Here is an 18,856-nt window from a genome sequence, read left to right as displayed (position 1 = left end):
CACACACACACACACACACACACACACATACACAAACACACCGTTAAAGATGATGACCACAACCACCAGTCCAAGGCTTTACTTACCTCCCTGGTGGACAGCGTGGTACCAAGAGCCCCGGATACGTAGTGAGCAAATGATGCAGATTTAAAGAAGTACTCAGAGATGCCAATGTAGAGCATAGAATCTCTGCTCTCTGGGAGCTGGAAGGGAGCTGGTGTGAAAGGAGGGTCCACGAGGCTTTCCAGTGGGTAGAATGCACCCTGTGGGAAGCAGAAGGGAATCCAACTATCAGGTGAAAATACAAATGCCACAGACAAAGAAACTGGAACCTCTCAAGTCAGGATAAAGAAAATCCCTTTCCTGGTAAAGGATGAGAATGTGATAAGGTCTTTAGGCTCCTTGGCTAGTGGCTAAGCTCCAAAGCTCTGGACTTAATAAAAAGATTTATTTTAAATTACATGTATGTGTGTTTTGTATGTGCATGTTAGTGCAGATGCCCTTACAGGTCAGAGGCATTGGATCTCCTGGAACTGGAATTACAGTCAGCTGTGAGCCACCTGATGTGGGTACTGGGAACAGAACTCAAGTCCTCCGGAAGAGTAGTGTGTACACTCAACAGCAGAGCCATTTCTCCAGTCCCAGAGCTCAGCAGACTTGAGCATATCTACAAATACCTGTCACTCTTAGAGATGCTCTGAGCTGGAATTTTTCCTAGCTAAAGGGAGGAGGTGCTGTAAGCTCTAGTCCACAACTGAATATCTCATGAACTAGTCTTCGAGATGACCAACACTGGACCTTTAAAATATGTGACTGCTGAATATCTGGGGAGCCACAGACATACTCAGGAGAGACGGTGACTCCAAATGGCTTAATGAAGCATTTTTGAGACATGTTCAATCCTGGTCTTATTAGGTCTTGGACATTATTTAAATATACTGTCTTGAATAGGACTTAACTGTTTTGAAAGACTGTGAATGAAGGAAATATAAAATGGTTTTTATTCTAAAAAAACCTATAATATATCAGGTATAGTGGCATATGCCTTTAATGCCAGGATTTGGGAGGCAGAGACAGAGAGAGAGAGAGGTCTCTTAGTTTGGGGTCAGCCTGGTCTATGCAGTGAATTTCAGGACAGCCAGAAGTAGGTACATAGGAAGACCCTGTTTCAGAAAAAAAGACTGTGATATTAACTTGGATAAGACTGACCATAAGCAGAATGGTCCTTTCCCAGGACTGTAACTACCATTTCTATATAACTATGATTTTGGTAGAGGTCTGCAGCCTCAGGGAAACCTGCTACTTTGTACAATCCATTAATTGTGCTAAATTCCTCAACATGCATGAGAATGTGGCATGTTCATATGCATTTGTGGGTGCATATACACATGTATGTATGTGCATGTGTGATCTGTGTGTGTTTGTAAGTGTGTGTGTTTGTGTAGTCCAGAGGTTGAAGTTGAATATCGTCCTAAATCACTCTCCAGTTTTGTGTGTGTGTGTGTGTGTGTGTGTGTGTGTGTGTGTGTGTGTGTGTGTCAGGGTGTCTTGGTGAACCCAGAGCTTGAGGATTCACCGGGATGGCTGGCCAGCAAGTCTTAGGGATTGTTCCATCGCTGCCTCATGTGTCCTGCCATGCCTGTCCTTTCTCACGTGGGCTTTAGGAGACTGAGCCCAGGTCCTCGCGCTTGTGAAGTTAGTGCGTTCCCAACTGATCATCTCCTCAGCCCCAGGAGGTTAGTGCTAACAAATGCAGGTCACTCATCTTGTAGGCTCCTAGCTGTGAACCTTCTCCAGGAGGGAAGAAGCAAAATGTCTTCTTGCTATTTCTCACCAAGAAGATAGACATAAAAAAGCAATCACCAAGAAAGGGTCAGCCAGGAGAGCACACATGTGTAAACATGTGGCAGGTGCTATAGGAAATGAAATTGCTTGAAGAGCATGCATGCACTTTGTCTTCTGTACATGATCCATCCTCTAAATATTCATCATAGCAATCTGGAGCAATAGTTACCTTCAAGTTAAAGTCAAGGTGGTTCTCGGTGATTTCCGGAGGACTCATCAGGGAACAATCCAGCACTGTGTAGTTGTCAATCTTGGTTAAAACTAAATGACCAAGAAAGAAAGCAAAAGAAAATTTATGCTCATGAAAAGCCTGACCTATGGATAATGTTTGCAATATCAATTCTCCCTTTTTGTAAGAAACATATTTACATTTGAGAACTCAGGAAGACGAGATAAGTCAAAAGAAAAAAAGTAAATGGTTCCAATGTTCTCAACTATTGGAGAAACATTAGCAAAATTTTGGCACATGTTTTTAATAAGCATGTGTTCACAAAAACATTCATGCACACAAAGCATGTGATTCTTTTTTTTTAATTTTTAAAACTTTATTATTATTATTATTACTATCATTTGTGTGTGTGATGAGTATGGTTGTGGCAGCACACATATTACAGTGCACGTGAGGAGGTCAGAGGACAACTTTAGGGATGGATTGTCCCCCTCTGTCTTTGCATAGGTTTTGGGGATTGAAACTCAGGTTGTAGCCGGGCCTGGTGGCGCAGGCCTTTAATCCCAGCACTCGGGAGGCAGAGGCAGGCGGATTTCTGAGTTCGAGGCCAGCCTGGTCTACCAAGTGAGTTCCAGGACAGCCAGAGCTATACAGAGAAACCCTGTCTCGAAAAAACAAAACAAAAAAAAAAACAAACAAAAAAAGAAACTCAGGTTGTGAGGCTCGTGTGGGCAAGCACTTTTTCCACTGAGCCGCTTCACCAGCCCATGTGGTTCTGTTTAAATTTTTACACTAATTAATCCATTAACTAGTTTAATTGTATACATATAAATGTGTGTGGTAGTCAGAGGACAACTTGTATGAGTTGACCCTCAGGTTGCCAGGTGGTGGTAGGTACCTACACACCAAAAAAGATCACCCACTCTGATCAAGTAGGCTTCATTCCAGAAATGCAGGAATAATAACCCACCATATAAACAAACTCAACGATTGAAAAAACACATGATCATCTCAGTAGATGAAGAAAAGGCCTTTGACAAAATCCAGCACTCCTTCATGATAAAAGTCCTGAAGAGACCAGGGATGCAAGGGCCATACTTAAGCCTGATAAATACTACTTACATTAAACCTATAGCCACCATCAAATTAAATGGAGAGAAACTCAAAACAATTCCACTAACATCAGGGACAAGGCAAGGCTGTCCATTCTCTCCATATATATTCAATAAAATACTCGAAGTCTTACCCAGAGCAAGAAGAAAACTGAGGGAGATCAAGGGGGTACAAATGGAAGGAAAGATGTCCAAGTACTGTTATTTGCAGATGATATGATAGGATACTTGAGAGACCCCAAAATTTCCACCAGGGAGCTACTACAGCTGATAAACACTTTCAGCAAAGTGGCTGGATACAAGATTAACTAAAAAAAAAAAAGTCAGTAGTCCTACTGACATATAAATTACAAATGAACCAAAAAAGAAAGCAAGGAAATAACACCCTTTACAATAGTCTCAAAGAATATAAAACATCTTGAGGTAACTCTAACCAGGTAAGTGAAAAACTTGTATGATAGAAACTTCATCTTTGAAGAAAGAAATAATAGAAAATATCATAAGATGGAAAGATCTGCCATGCTCATGGATCAGTAGAATTAACATAGTGTAATGGCCATCCTACCAAAAGCAATCTACAGATTCAAAGCTATTCTCATCAAAATTCCAGTACAATTCCTTATAGACCTTGAAAGGACAAGTCTCAACTTCATATGGAAAAACAAACAACCCAGGATATCTAAAAGAAATCCTGAACAATAAAAGAACTGGAGGTCTCACCATCCTTGCTTTCATGTTGTACTACAGAGCTACAGTAATACAAACTGCACCGTATTGGCATCATGTTGGTGGTTGGCCTTGTGTACCGTATATTTTGTTGCTGATTTCTCTACCCAGAGACTTGGTTACAGTCCAGACACTAGCATCATTATAATTATTGAACCATCTCCTGTATCAATGTTGTGTAAAGAATGCTCCCCAATTATCTCTGATTGGTTAATTAAGAACTGACCAGCCTAGAGCTGGGCAGAGGAGATTAGAAGGTTGGACTTCCGATCCCAGTTAGGGGTCCCAGGTAGAGAGAGAAGTTAGAGAAGAAACATGAAGAAAGGAGGGAGAGGGTCCAGGTGGAGACTTGATGAGCAGCTTGCCAAGGGATTTGCCATGAGGTTGCAATGAGAGAGCAGACATGAGGACACATGAGGCAGAGTGAGACAGGGTGAGATGCACACTGCTAGCAACACAAGGCCTTTGGCTGGGAAATAGCTTAGAGAATTAGAATAGATGAAGATCTGCCCAGTCATAGTGCTTAAAGCTTGCTAATAAATTTCATAGGTCTTTCTGTTAATTATTTGGGAGCTAGAACAGGAACAGATGAGAATATCATACTTAAATTACTGACTACAGCATAAGAACAGATATGTTCATCAGTGATTTTTGGTAAAGAAGCCAGAAATACACAAGGGAAGAAAAGAAAGCATCTTCAACAAACAGTGCTGGTCAAACTGGATGTCTGCATGTAGAAGAATGCAAAAATAGATCCATATTTATCATAAAACCCTGCAAAAAAGGCAAGTCTAAGTGAATCAAAGGCTTCAACATAAAATCAGATTCACTGAACCTGAGAGAGTAGAAAGTGGTAACAGCACAGAAAATGATTTTCTAAACAGAGCACCAATAGTGATCAACACTTAGATCAACAATTAATAAATAGGACCTCATGAAACTGAAAAACTTCTGTAAAGCTAAGGACACGTTAATTGGACCAAGTGGCAGCTTACAGAATGAAAAAAAAAATTTTTTTTTAATCAACTCCACACTTGAGAGAGGACTATTATCCTAGATATATAAAGAACTCAAGAAACTAGATAGCACAAATAATCTAATTTAAAAATGGGGTACAGGTATCAGGGCATTATGGCTCGTGCCTTTAATCTCAGCACTCAGGAGGCAAAGGTAGGTAAATCTCTGAGTTTGAAGCCAGCCTTGTCTACAAAGTGAGTTACAGGATAGCCAGGACTACACCTGACCCTTCAAAAATGTGGTACAGATCTAAAAAGAGAATAATTGTCAGTAAAGGAATCTCTAATGGCTGAGAAACACTGGAAGATATTCAATATCCATAGCTATTAGTGAAATACAAATCAAAACTATTTTGAGATTCTGTCTTACATCTGTCAGGAATGACTAAGATTAATAACACGAGTGACAAAGATGTGGAGCAAGCAGAACAACTCTTTGTTGGTAGGAGAAAAAAACATGTACAGCCAATTTGTAAAGTAATTGTATGGGAATCAATATTGTTGTTCTTCAGAGAACTGAGAATCAATCTACGTCAAGACCCAGCTATACCACTCTTGGCCATATACCTAAAGGATCTTCCATCCTATCACAAGGACACTTACTCAACCATGTTCATTGCGATTTTTTCATAATATCCAGAACCTAGATGTCCCTCAACAGAACAGATAACCAGAATATAGTACACATATTTACACAATTGAGTATTTACTCAGCTGTTAAAGATGACGTCATGAAATAATGCAGACAAATGGATGGAGCTATAAAAATATCATCCTGAGTGAGGTCAGCCAGAAAGATAAACATGTTATGTATTTGCTTACATGGGGATATTGGCTGTTAAGTGTATAATAGCCAAGCTACAGTCAGTAGACCCAGAGAAGTTAGACACACAGGAATGGTCTAGGGTGGACACACAGACTTTCCTGGGAGGAGGAAATAGAATAGGTTTTACAAGTGAATGGGGGTATGTGGGGATGGGAACAGGAGTGTCTGGTGTGCAGCCAGAGGGGAGTAGAAAGAGAGAATGGGGGGACAGAAAGATGAAATTGAAGAGCATATGAGAGATGACATGAAAAATGAGTGCATTAGAAACTCCCTAAAACATATGAAGGTGATCCTAATGACTTTCCCTAATAACTGGGATACGGAGTCTCAAGTGGCCATCTTGTCACCGAGTGAGGCTTCCAGTGGCGGGACTGGGCTGCATTCAGTTGAATTGTTGACCAAGGGGCTTCCATGGAAACCCCAACTCACCCAAGCTGTTCCTAAGACAGTGACGGGAGGCAGGACCCTATTGCTGAGGACAACACCTACACAACTCATTGAACATGGAGAAATCGAGCTGTGCCTACATGGAACCTTCATGCATGTTCTAGTGTTTACGGTACAGGAAGGAACACTGCAGGCTGCCAAAAGAAAAATCTAAACACCAACTTGGCCACAAAATCTTTGACCTATAATTTGTCCCGCTTACAAAATATGCTAGGGCAATGGCGGCATAGAACATGTGGCAGTAGCCAAACCAATGTCTGATTTGATTTGAGGTCAACTCATGGAGTCAGAGCCAATACCTGACATTGCTTGAGTAACCAAGAATCAGACTAGGTAGCCCAGAGACCTAGGGTAATGCCAAACATTACTGGTCTAGCAAATAGTAGCAATAAAATGACTCTCAATGATATTTAGATATCCTCATAGAACAGTGCCTTATCCAGTCATCATCAGAGAGGTTGGTTCCTTCTGGCACTGGATGGATAATCGTGAGCAGGGACAATGGTGAGCTGAGTCCCTGGGAGGAAAGATTTCACACCAGAGTTGGTATCAGTGCTACCTATGGGCTATGATTTGGCGTGGGAGACCAGCTTTGCCGCGTACTCCGTACTCTGTGGTCTGAAGACTCCTTCCAGGATCTAGAGGAAGGTACCCAAGGATCACCAGAATGTCAGGAAAGAATACCTTCTTTCATATCACATTTGGTTTGTGCTGTAGGTGAGGGTGAGAAGCAGGGGGAGGTGACGTGGATTGCCAAGTTAGTAAAAGCAGCGCTATCTATCCTATGTCACTATGGCTTTTAAAGTTTGTACAGTTCACTTTAACTCATGTGCATGGGAGTGCCTGTGGGTCTGTAGGTGTATCGCGTGTGTGCAGGAGCCACACACAAAGGCAGGAAGAGGCTGTCAGAATTCCTGAACTGGATTCACGGGTGGCTATGTGGTACCAGGTGTGGTTGCTGAGAACAGAACCTGAGATTTCTGCAAGATCAGCCAGCTCTTAGTCTCCAGCCCTCAGTACAGCTTTTTAAATGCTTTAAAAGTGCCCAATCTAATCAGAACTTATCACCCCTCTGTGAAGGGACCGGGATTGGGATTCCTTACAGCGAAGGCATTGAGGATTGGGGCGGAAGGTACACAGCACAGTTCGTGCGTCTCGACATTCTTCCCTATCCTTCCTTCTGATCCACTCACTTCCTTTCTACCCATCCTCTGTCTCACTGCCTGCTTCCTTTTATCCCTTCATTGATTCAGGATTTATTGGCCCATGCCTGGCGTTAGAGCAAAGCTCCTGGCTCCTAGAAACCCAGGATCTGGAGAAGGAGGGGACAGACACATGACCAGGAAATTACAACCTAGTACAGGAAGAAGGTTCCTGAAGCTGACCTGATGATCTGACCACAAAGTTTTCTTCTGGGGCAGGGTGACCTCGGGTCATTCCTGAACACTCCCTTAACCCACATTTGATCTGTTGGCCATTACTGTTGTCTGCTTGAAAGGCGTGTCCAGATTAGGAACACATCTCTCTCTGTCGCTCTGCCAGGCGAGCTGCAGTCCTTGCTTGTGTGGATCATTGCTCTACTGTACTAAATGGTTTTTCTGCTGCCTCTCACTCTTCTTTCCTGTCTGTTGTTATCTGGGGCACCAGAGTGACTGTCTCAAATTAAGAGTTAGTGTCCCAGATGCCTGACAAGTCTAACTACCTCCTCCCCCAACTGCAAACTCATTTATTTTTCCCATTAATTTATTTATTCACTTTACATCCCAACTGCAGACCGCCACCTCCTAGTGTCCCCTCACATAGCCCCTCCCATCACCACCTCCCCTTCTCCTCTGAAAAGGCTGTAGGCACCCCCTGGGTACCAACCCACCCTGGCACATCAAGTCACTGCAGGACTAGGTACATCTTCAGCTGAGACTAGACAAGAGAACCCAGCTAGGACAACAGGATCCATAGGCAACAACATCAGGGACAGCCCCTGCTCCAGTTGTTGGGGGACCCACATGAAGACTAAGCTGCACATCCTATGCAGGGGATGGGCTAGGTCCAGCCCTTGTATTCTCTTTGGTTGGTGGTTCAGACTCTGGTAGGGCACAAGGGTCCAGGTTAGTTGACTCTGTTGGTCTTCTTGTAGAGTCCCTATGCCCTCCAGGTCCCTCAATCCTTCCCGCAACTTTTTCACAAGATTCCCGAGATCTGTCTAATGTTTGTAGGTCTCTGATCTGTTTCAGTCAGCTGTTGGGTGGAGCATCTCAAGGACATTATTCTAGGCTCCTCTCTGACAAACACATTTCTTGAACTCCCTTCTTCTGGTTCTATCATGGTCTCATAGTCTCTCCAATGCGCTCAGCACATTCCTGCCTCATGGCCTTTGAGCATATGATCTGCTCTACCTGACTGTTCTTCATGCAGGCTATGATTTGAGCATCCCTCTAGAACTCACACTTAAATTTAATTACCAATATAATGGGTATTGGGAAGTGGGACTTTAAGAGGTGACTAGGCCATGAGGCAATGGCCTCTAGGTAGTGACTTGAGAGTAGGTTTGTTCCAAATTCGCCTTGATTTCTTTTCTGTCTTGTGTGCACTCATTTGTCCTTCTGCCATGCTGTGACTCGCCATGGAAACCCTCACCAGATGTAACTCCTTAATCTTAGACTTTATAGCCTCCAGGACTATGAGACAAATACCTTTCTATTGTTTATAAACCCACCTAGCTTCTGATATTCTATCACAGCCATAGAAAAAGAACCAAGACAACCCAGATTGGGGGGAAACTCATTTCCCTGTTCCTTTGGGTTTGTCCTTTATTGTCCCCTGCTCACTGGTCGGTGCATTTCCTAATCACATTATCTAAACCAGAGACTCCTCTTCAGCCCCCCCCCCGTTTCTTCTTATCAGTCTTAATTTCCCCAGTGCAGGTTTTACTCCACTGTTCACTGCTTCCTCCCGGTAGTCTGGTGAAGATTTCCCGTGAAGATGGGGTTTCCGTCTCCTAGGCTTTGTGTATCTCAGGCACCAAGATCAGTGCTCAGGCCATTCTAAGTGCTGTGTACACGGTGGGCAAGCACATGGATGGGATGCAAAGAGAGACGTATAAAGTAGCATGCAAGAGGAGGCCTCCCTGTGGGGCGTGGGAGGGAGGAGATCTCTTAAGCTAAATCTTTAGAAAAAGAGAAATGAAAAGGACAAGCCAAGGTAGAGGGGTAGGGAGTCTGTGGACACCAGAAAATTGCTGGTGTAGACATGGGGGCTCACTAAAGGTCTGCTACGGGAATGAATGGAGACAGAGAGGAGGCTCTTCTCCATAGACTGGGCGGTGTGGGCAGAGCCAAGGTGCGAGAAGGGAGGCAGAAGGAATACTTATGGGTGGGCCTGATATATACAGAAGGCAGCCCCAGAAGGGGTTAGCGAAGGCTGGGCAGATAACCTGCTCAAGAAGCTGGATTTAGCACCATGGCTTGGATTAGAGCCAGGGCGAGTTTCTTTCCCTAACTCCCCTGCGTATCCCTCATGAACCATTCTCTGCTGCAGTAGCAGAGCTGGTTAGTGGCCAAGGAGTACATGCGCTGTGACAAGGATTATCCATTATCCTATGTGGAATCCTGGAACTCTCATTTTCAGGCAGAAAAGAAAAAAAAAAATAAGAGTGGGATCTCAGTAAGGTTTGAAGCTGGGCGGAGAACCATTCGGAAGTCAGCTCCAAGACTCACCCTCCAGTGCGCTGATGTTGACATTGAACTGTTCCACTTGGCTGATGGCAATGGGACAAAGCTGGACCAAAAGAATGTTGGAAAACTTATGTTACCATATTGAAAACAAACCTTCTGCTTCAGAGTCATTATCCCTGTGGCCATGACAATGTTCCTTTAAGTTAGCTGATGTTCTTGGCTTCGGCCTCCACAGGTATGGGCAGTATGTCATTGGGTTCTGGCTGAGTTTCATAGCAACTAGAACCACACCCAATTAACTCTATAAAAGAGCTTGGCTTTTCTTTCCAGACGTGTTACAGCATGTGCTCTGTCCACACTCTTGGCGTCACACCAGAGGAACCTGCTCCCACACCAGCTGTGTCATTCCTGTCTGAGTGCCCCTGCCTCCCATTGCACCGGCAGCTCTGAGTCCTGCCCGAGGTGGCTTCAGTTGGAACCTTCACTTTTACCCGGGCTATCTGAAGAGACTGCAAGATTAGGATCCATTTAAGACTCTATTGCCCCCTCTCGCTCTCCTTTCCTTGAGGCATGGTTTCATGTAGCCCACGTTGACCTTCAGATTTGCTATGTAGTCTAAGATGACCTTGAACTTGCAATACTTCTGCCTTCACCTTCCAGGTGCTATGGTTACAGGTGGGCCTCACCATATCCAGTTTACATGGTGCTAGGGATCAAATCCAGGACTTCATGTATACCAGGCAAGATCTTTACCAACTGAGAGACATTCCTAGTCCCGTTTTGCATTTCTGAAAGAGTGGATGCCAGTGAAGAGTATTATAGAGAGAAACTATTAAGTTGGAAACACAGATGTGCGAGCCATGTGCTCACCAATGTTCACGCAGCACGGTGGTTTTCACTGAGGTTAGGCAGCCGGGCCCGGGAGTGAAAACCACGGGCAGTTACTTTCACACTGACCTTAGCTTCCTCACTGCAACACGGATATGAATTTTAGATTTCCCTCTTCAAGTTGTGAGGATAACGGAGAGAATCTACAGAATACTGCGCACAGCTCACACTCTGTATTTTGGTAACTCTGTTGCTGCCTTTTCTGAGACAAGATATTATGCAGCTCAGGCTAGTTTCCAACTTACTACGTATCCGTAAATGGCCTTGAACTTCTGAGTCTCCTGTCTCCACCTCCCAAGAGCTGGAATTACAGGTATGCTCAACCACACTGTGGAGCTGGCTGGGGACCAAATGCATGGCTTTGCCTGCTAGATGAGTACTCCACCAACTGAGCCATACTCCTCCCCCTTAATTCATATCCACTGGCCTGATATAAGGGGCCAGTGGACCACACTCCATTGAAAACACCGTTTCCAAGGTCCCTTTCAGGGACCATATTCACTGGCAGTTGCCACCTGTCAGATGGGCATAAAAGAAGGCCACATAGCTTCAGGGTACCTTGATCAGCTACAGTCTCCTTGAGCAAGCTGCTTCATGCTTTGAGCTGCATGCTGACTTCAGTCATTAATCATTACACGACTGCTGTCTCGCAGGCACAGAGTCAAGCACTGGGATCGTGGAAGTGCCAGGCTCCCTCCCCATCTTTCTTCTCCACCTCTCTCTATCCCTGTCCTCATTCCCTCCCAACTACGAGATCCAGGGCAGGTATGGTAAGAAGAGGCAAGAGGTAACATGGCCAGTTCCACCCTTCGAAGCCTCCTTGACGCCTTGACTGCTGGAATCAGGACATTTAGCATTTTAGAAGGCAACCTAACTTATTTTGCCTTTTAAATCCATTCTTAATTATTTCTTGGAAATACCTGCCACCCCACTACTCATTCCTAATCCACCAAAGTCTTACCTATATTTCAAGGCCCAGTTCCCTAAATAAACAAATTTACTGTTCTTTAAACTCCTTCAGTTCAGTCTCATTGTCATGTGACCATGTATTAGATTCAAACCCAGGTTCAGTTATTGCTTTATAAGCCTGGGTTTGTTTTCTTCTAGATTGAGTAATATTTTCTTCTTTCTTTTGTTCTCAGCAGCTCCTAGTCTAGCCAGGCCTGCATTAGGAACAAAATATTTGTCCATACTTTGGGTGGGAAACTTGAAGAAGGAAATATAGTTTCATTCATTTCTGTGTCTCCTGCCACAATGCATGAAATTATTAATAACGAGAAATTATTAAATTGCCTAAAATAGTATAAATTAAAGTGTCTTGGATGGTGCTTAGCATCCAGTTAGCACTCAATAAATGTTACGATAAAAATTATCAAAGTATGATAGGCCTGTTGATACAATTTGACAGTGGTTGTCTAACTTCCGAACACTCACCATTTCATTTAAATTCTTTAAAATGGGTTTCTCCATGGGCTCAGCAAAGGAGTTATACAGGGCACTGGGGGAAAAATGAAAAGGGAGCTTTTCAGAGACCAGCAGACTCCAGTGGCAGCCGGAAGCTCCAGCTCAGGGCTAGGCCTCTCCACTACATGACTGTCACTCACCTGAGACTTCCGGAAAATGAGACTCGGGCATGGCTCACTTGAACGTGGCAGTCTTGGAGTTCCAGAGCTGGGTGACCAAAGTCATTACGGGTGAAGGCAACGATGCCCGTGAAGTAGATTCCAGAGAGGAACAGATCTGCAGCTCCCGAGTCCCGGCTGCTCGGAGAGAAAGGAAGAGATTACCCAAGTCTGACGCACCAGAAGAGGGCGTCAGATCTCATTATCGATGGTTGTGAGGGATTACCATGTGGTTTCTGGGATTTGAACTCAGGACCTTCGGAAGAGCAGTCGGTGCTCTTAACCACTGAGCCATCTCTCCACGGAGATGGGTCTTCTCAGTTCTTTAGGACAAAGTCTTTGCCATGCTCATATGAAGGTCCCTAACCCTTGCAACAGACTCAGGAGCACTGTGTGCAGAACGAATGCTTACTGAATAAACGAGGTGGTGAGTGTGGAAACGGACAGCTAGGGGATACTGTGTTTATGTCGTCCCCAGTACTCTGGTGCTGCTGTGGCTAAGACAAGAAGGAGCACCATTTACATACAGTATTTATTTCAAGAGGGAAGACACCTAGGAGGGGTGTACATGGGCAAGGGGTGCTTAGCATGTGGGGAGCCCTTGAGGTAGTGGATCAAATGTTACTCTAGACTCTGCAGGGGGTCCTACACAGACTGTGAAGCCATCAAAGAAGTGACGAAGTATATGAATCTGTGTTGTTTATGGGGGAGCATGCTATTTATCTGGAATCTATTAGACTGGGAAAATGATATACAGGTATTCAATAAATGGTTGTAGAGTACCCCAGTGAATGGTTGAATGTATTATTTTGGGTGCCAATCAAGACAGACCAAACTTTTATACTAGGCCAAAGACTTGTCTACAGAAGTTGGTTTGTAGGTATACGTTAAGTCCAAACCCCTGTCCCCCCCTCTCTCCCTCTCTCCCTCTCTCTCTCTCTCTCTCTCTCTCTCTCTCTCTCTCTCTCTCTCTCTCNCACACACACACACACACACACACACACACACACACACACGTGCCTAAGAAGGTCAGAAGAAGGTACCAGAACCCCTGGAACAAGAGTTATAGGCAGCTCTGAACCTTCCAATGTGAGTGCTGGGAACTGAACTCAGGTTTTCTGCAAGAGCAGCCAGTGCTTGTAACCACTGAGCTATCTCTCCAACCCAGCAGTTTCTTTCTTTCTGTTACCCTTTCCTTCCTCCCCTTCCTCCCTCTCTCCTCCTCCTCTTTATTTTTCTACTCTCTCAGATGTGATCTCATTCTGTAACCCAGATGGTCAAGAACTCAGTATATAGCCCGAGCTGTCAGCAGTTTTCTTGCCTCAGCCTCTCAAGTATTTGGATTACAGGTGTTGAGGCACCACACCTGGCTTCAACCTTTTCTCTTCTATTTGAGGGCCCAGGGATCTTTTGATTGGAGAAGAGTGCGGCTCAAGCTAACCACAATCCTCCAACCTCCATGTGGGACAGGAAGCTCCATTTCCATCAGTTGACCCTGCAGATGGGGAAATGCACTAAACATCTGGGGTGGGTCAGTGGACTGAAAATATGGAATATATAGAAAATTTTCTCCTAGCCAGCTTCTAGTTTTTAGGAATTTTTAAATATTTATTTATTTAATCTATTTATTTTGAGACAGACCCTTACTGGCCATCCTCACTATGTAGACCAGGATGGCTTTGGGCACACAAAGATCTGCTTGGCTCTGCTTCCCTAGTTCTGGGACTAAAGGTGTGCACCACCACGCCCTGAGATTTCTTAGGAAATCTTAAATGTTCCATTGCTCTCCTTCTATGAGAGGGTACCTTTCCTCCACCTCCCTTCAAAGCAGGGATTTCCTGAGCCAACTCTCACTTGATAACGCTCTCGAGAAAGTATGGGTCCAGAGAGAAAGAAGCTTACACAGAAAACAGCAGTGAGTTATCCCCATCCCCCCTCAACAGTAGTGGACGTCAGTGGGATACTCACAAAAGCGGAGCTTTGACGTTCCAGTTGGTGCTGATGTTGGCAGTGCCGTGGTTGCTCAGTGCTCTGACTCCTACCCCAGGTACGAAGGCCAGGGAGGTATTTGGGAATGAGAAAGCATTGATTTTTATGCTGTAAAACAAGAGGCAGGGAAGTGAGGGCATCGCTTCTGGACATCGACAAGGTGAGCAAATTTGGAAAGGCTGGAGCTGCTCTGAGACTGCAAATTCCTTCAGAGGAAGAGCTCCTCCAGCTCTCCAGTGGGGTGTCTGCCCACAGCCTCATGCATCCTCTTAGCAAGAAGCCCCTGAGTCTAATTGAGGGAGGGAGTAGTCATATTTAGAACTAAATTTGTAAATAATCCAATAATCTATTTCTCATAAAAATGTTTAGTGTGTGTTTGTGTTATGCATGCACGAGTGTGTGCATACAGAGGCCAGGGGGAGGACTCAGGTGTTCGGTTCTGTCACACTCCATCTTATTCCCATCTTCTTATATCTGAACTGGAGCTTACACATGCACCAGAATCCTGCCAGGATACTGTGAGGGCCAAACTGAACTAGGATGTAAAGTGGTTACCGAGAGGCCGGACAGTTTGGGTTCACCCAGATCACAATAATTTGTCATTGAGCATGTAGTTTCTATCCTCATGGATTACAGGCAAACCTTACAGGTTCCCAGGATGACCTGTTTGGCAGCTCAGGGGATCTTGCAGGAAATCAGCTCTACTCAGCTCCTGAGCTAGGGCAAGTGCTTGCCACATAGGGGCACCTGGAAGGAGAAAGGCATGAGAAGACCAGAGATTTAAAGGTAGGCTGGTGGCCAGCGAAGGCCAGTGGTCTGCCTTTCTCCGGTGCCTGCAGTACTTGGGATACAGTTCTAGAGTCCAGCCTGCTTTTAATATGGATGCTTGGGATTTGATTCAGGCTCTCATGCTTTTGTATTAAGTTCTCTTGCCCACCGAGGGGTCTCCCTAGCGCTTTGCATTTCCTTAAAATCAAAAACAGGTGCAGCACTGCCCTTGTGTCTTTATTTTTTAAAATACCAGTTTCACCACTTCTTAAAGGGAATGCTGTCCTTTATTTACATGAAGCATCTGCTTTTTGTTTTTGTTTTTCCTGGGGACGGTCACAGACACTGGCAGACGTTTGACACAGTGTCACCTGTAGTCCTGACTTCCTTTCATTAGAACAACAAAGCATGCCTTTCTCCTTCCAGGTGACCATTAAGTGGCAAGCACTTTCCCTAGCCCAGTTGCTGAGTAGAGCTGATTTCTTGCAAGATTCCCTGAGCTGTCAAACAGGTCGTCCCAGGAACCTGTAAGGCAGTGGGTTTGCCTGTAATCCATGAAGAGAGAAACTACACGCTGTGATTTGGGTGAGTCCCAACTGCCTGGCCTCTTTACATCGTAGCTGTTTGGCCCTCGCCGTATCCCTGTAGGATCCCGGTGCAAGTGCAGGCTCTGGTTCAGATACGGGAAGATAAGAAAGGCCTATGAAATCCCTTGTAAGTGGTAGAACCAGATCCGAAACCCTCTGCAATCTGATTGCAGACTCCTAATCGCTGGGTCACGCCACTACATGTTACACAGCGAGTGCTTGACCCGGAGTCAAGGTCTGTACTAGTTGTACAACCTTAAGCAAGGTGTTTACCTTCTTTCAATCAGTGGTTCAAAAAGAAGTGCCCCTCACAGCGAGGATGAAAAGATAACATTGAAATGACTTTACCCATGCCTAGGTGCTGCACAGAAGAAAGGTTGCTCTGAACTGAGTCTGGGAAAAGTCTAAACATACATTTGCTAGCTGATAAATCAGGCCGCTGTTTCCTTTTCTATTCATGGTCTCCTACCTGTCTTCTACCATACACCCCAGTCCCACTGTGAGAAGAGAATGGCAGAGATTCATTTAGTGTACTTTAGAAATATGCTCAGTTGACTCATAAGGTCCAACTCATTCCCTTTCCCCCTTTCTCTCTATCTCTTCATCTATGTCTCTGTCTATCTCTGTCTCTCTCTGTCTCTCTGTCTTTCTCTCTGTTCTCTCTGTGTCTCTATGCTTCTCTCTCTCTCCCTCTCTCTCTCTCTCTCCCCCCCCCTCTCTCTCTCTCTCTGTGTGTGTGTATGTGTGTGTGTGTGTGTGTGTGTGTGTCTGTCTGTCTGTCTGTCTGTCTCTTTAACTGAGACAGATTCTATTAACCCTGGCTGTCCTGGAACTCACTATGTAGGGCAGGCTGGCCTCAAACTCAAAGAATTCTGCCTGCCTCTTTCTTCTGAGTGCTGGGATTGAAGGTGTGAGCCATTACACCTACCTAATCCATTCTTTATAACTACTACAGAATACTCCAAAATCCTTCTCTAGGTCATTTCTATCATATAAACGATACCATAGGGAACATACATATTGCTTGTGGACTATACTTTCCCAGGGAGGATGCTGAGCAGTGGAATTACTGGGCAAAAAGACCATATATACTGTGATGGTTAATGTTGACTTTCAATTTGACATGATCTAGAATCACCTGGGAGGCAAACCTCTGGTCATGCCTCTTAGAGAGTTTCCAGACTAGGTTAACTGGGGTGTGAAGAACCATCCTCAGTGTGTATTGATATGTGTTCTCCCAGACAACTGGCAATGTTGAACTTGTCTATACATTTATTTGTTGGTCTTTTGTATATCCCCCTTTGGCCCTCAAATTTGACACATAACTAAGGATAATCTTGAAGTCCTGGCCTTCCTGCCTCTACCTCCCAAGTACAGGTGTGTGCCACCACACCTGGTTTCTATAGTACTGAAATTATAAGCATGTACCATTATGGTTGGGTAAGAGTCAGCTTTTTGAGTTAAAATAAGTAAAACTAAGTAAATAAAAATGTAGTTTCTCTGTTACACAAATCACTTTTCAAATGTCCAGTAACTGTGAATGATCACTGTCTATTATTCGGACAGCACAGGTTTAAAATTATATTGATGTATCTACATGTGCCAACAACCAAATTCTCCTCATCTCTTTCAGCACTTATATAGCCCCCCATACTTTTCTGCTGTGTCATTATCATTGTAGTCCAATGATTATCTTTATAGATATATATGTAAGGATATATCTCAACAGAGTCATGGGCAAGGACTTACACATGCATTCACTATAGCATTCCTTGTGTCTAGAACAAAGCCCTTTGTGAGGTAGCTGCTCAATAAACACATGTTGAACATCTGGTTTACTGCAGGTGAGGGAATTTGCAAGGAAATTTCCTGTACCATCTCTTTTGCAGCAAAGATACCTTGTGATTTTATAAAAGGTGGCTGCTGACATCAGGGAGATTATTACTGAACATGTTAGAGCAAAAGGCAACCGAAAAAGCATTGTGGGAAATGGCAAATTACAATGATAGATGACTACATAGGAAAGCTCTCCTCTCCCCTTTTAGATTGATTTCAAGTTTGCAAACATATCCTCCCCCTCCTTTGTAATCTTATTGGATCACTGTTACCATTGAAATATCCATTTCCCCTTCCCCAAACATTCCTGGGCATGTGACTAAATTGTATAGATGAAATGTGCTTAGCTTAGAGCCCCATACAAAACCTCAAAAATGAGAAAATTAATGTGGCTGAGGTTAAATTAGCTTAAATGAACTGAGCTTCTAAGAGACTTTTCCCCTTTTAGCTACATATACATCAGGAGGTCGGAACTGTGTTAGCTATATTGAGCTATGAGGCAAACTTGGGAATAGAAGTCAGAACTTAGATAAAACAGAAAAAAAAAAAAAAAGATAACTAAGTTAGGGCTGCCATAGATTTCTCCACTGGTTTTGAGTCCCTAATGATATAAGTCAATATGCGCCACTCTCTTACTTTGAGAAGTTGTACTTTACATAGTCAATCTTCAGAAATTTAAGAGACTCAGAACCGTTCAAATCTGGGATGACGATTTCCTTTGCCAATTGCTCCAGTACCTTCATCCCAACTTGAAGACCTGTGAGGGATGCAAAAAGTGTTTGCTGATCATAAGGAAGATGGCGGTGATGCAATATCTTTAACCCTATGGACGCAGCATTGAGAAAGAACTGATGTTAGAGAAGGAAGCAACACACCCTCTCCCCACAAGAGAGGCGTTGTAGTCTTGGCTTCACATATGGAAACTCCAGTCTTAAAAGAGGTACAGGAACTTGCCTGAGACCACAGGGCTACTGTGAGAAGTTTTCATTACATGCCCAATGTTGTGATGGAAACAATGAAAGATAGTCTTTAAAGGATGCTACAGTAATCGCCAGGCACATCTTGTAGATTATGAACACTGTCAATTTTTGCCTGAGAAAGTACAGGTTCTGAGGAGCTAGAAGCCAGTTCTGAGCAACTTGGCTTAGAATCTGGGTTGTGGCCAATTTCAATTTCATAGTTATTTTTCTACTTTCTTTTCAGACTCTTTGAACTCGGATGTTTTGGCAAAAGAGTCATGAGGCTCAGGGAACCACTGAAATTCCAGTAAAAGACAGTGAGCAGCATTGTGTGCTTATAGGGTTTCATTTTCCATTTGAAAGGAACCACAGATTCTCCAAAAGACCCCCTGACT

At 44.1% G+C, this 18,856-nt stretch overlaps 1 protein-coding gene across 1 annotated transcript in view; it reads right to left on the bottom strand.

Moving 5' to 3' along the window:
* The window catches only part of Bpifc (BPI fold containing family C), a 54,750-nt gene that overhangs the window by 20,600 nt on the left and 15,294 nt on the right, over positions 1–18,856 (bottom strand). Inside the window, exons 3-9 of the mRNA XM_021205741.2 lie at positions 18,139–18,259; positions 14,291–14,419; positions 12,305–12,460; positions 12,135–12,198; positions 9,855–9,915; positions 2,015–2,106; positions 87–263 (exon numbers count right to left, since the gene is read on the bottom strand). Of these exons, the coding sequence (XP_021061400.1) occupies positions 87–263; positions 2,015–2,106; positions 9,855–9,915; positions 12,135–12,198; positions 12,305–12,460; positions 14,291–14,419; positions 18,139–18,259 (800 nt within the window). The remainder of the gene's footprint in view (positions 1–86; positions 264–2,014; positions 2,107–9,854; positions 9,916–12,134; positions 12,199–12,304; positions 12,461–14,290; positions 14,420–18,138; positions 18,260–18,856) is intronic.

The sequence above is a fragment of the Mus pahari genome, chromosome 9 (assembly GCF_900095145.1).
Source record: "Mus pahari chromosome 9, PAHARI_EIJ_v1.1, whole genome shotgun sequence".
NCBI classification, from domain to species: domain Eukaryota; kingdom Metazoa; phylum Chordata; class Mammalia; order Rodentia; family Muridae; genus Mus; species Mus pahari.
The sequence above is the reverse complement of the archived record's forward strand: the minus strand, read 5'-3'. Positions and strand labels throughout refer to the sequence as shown.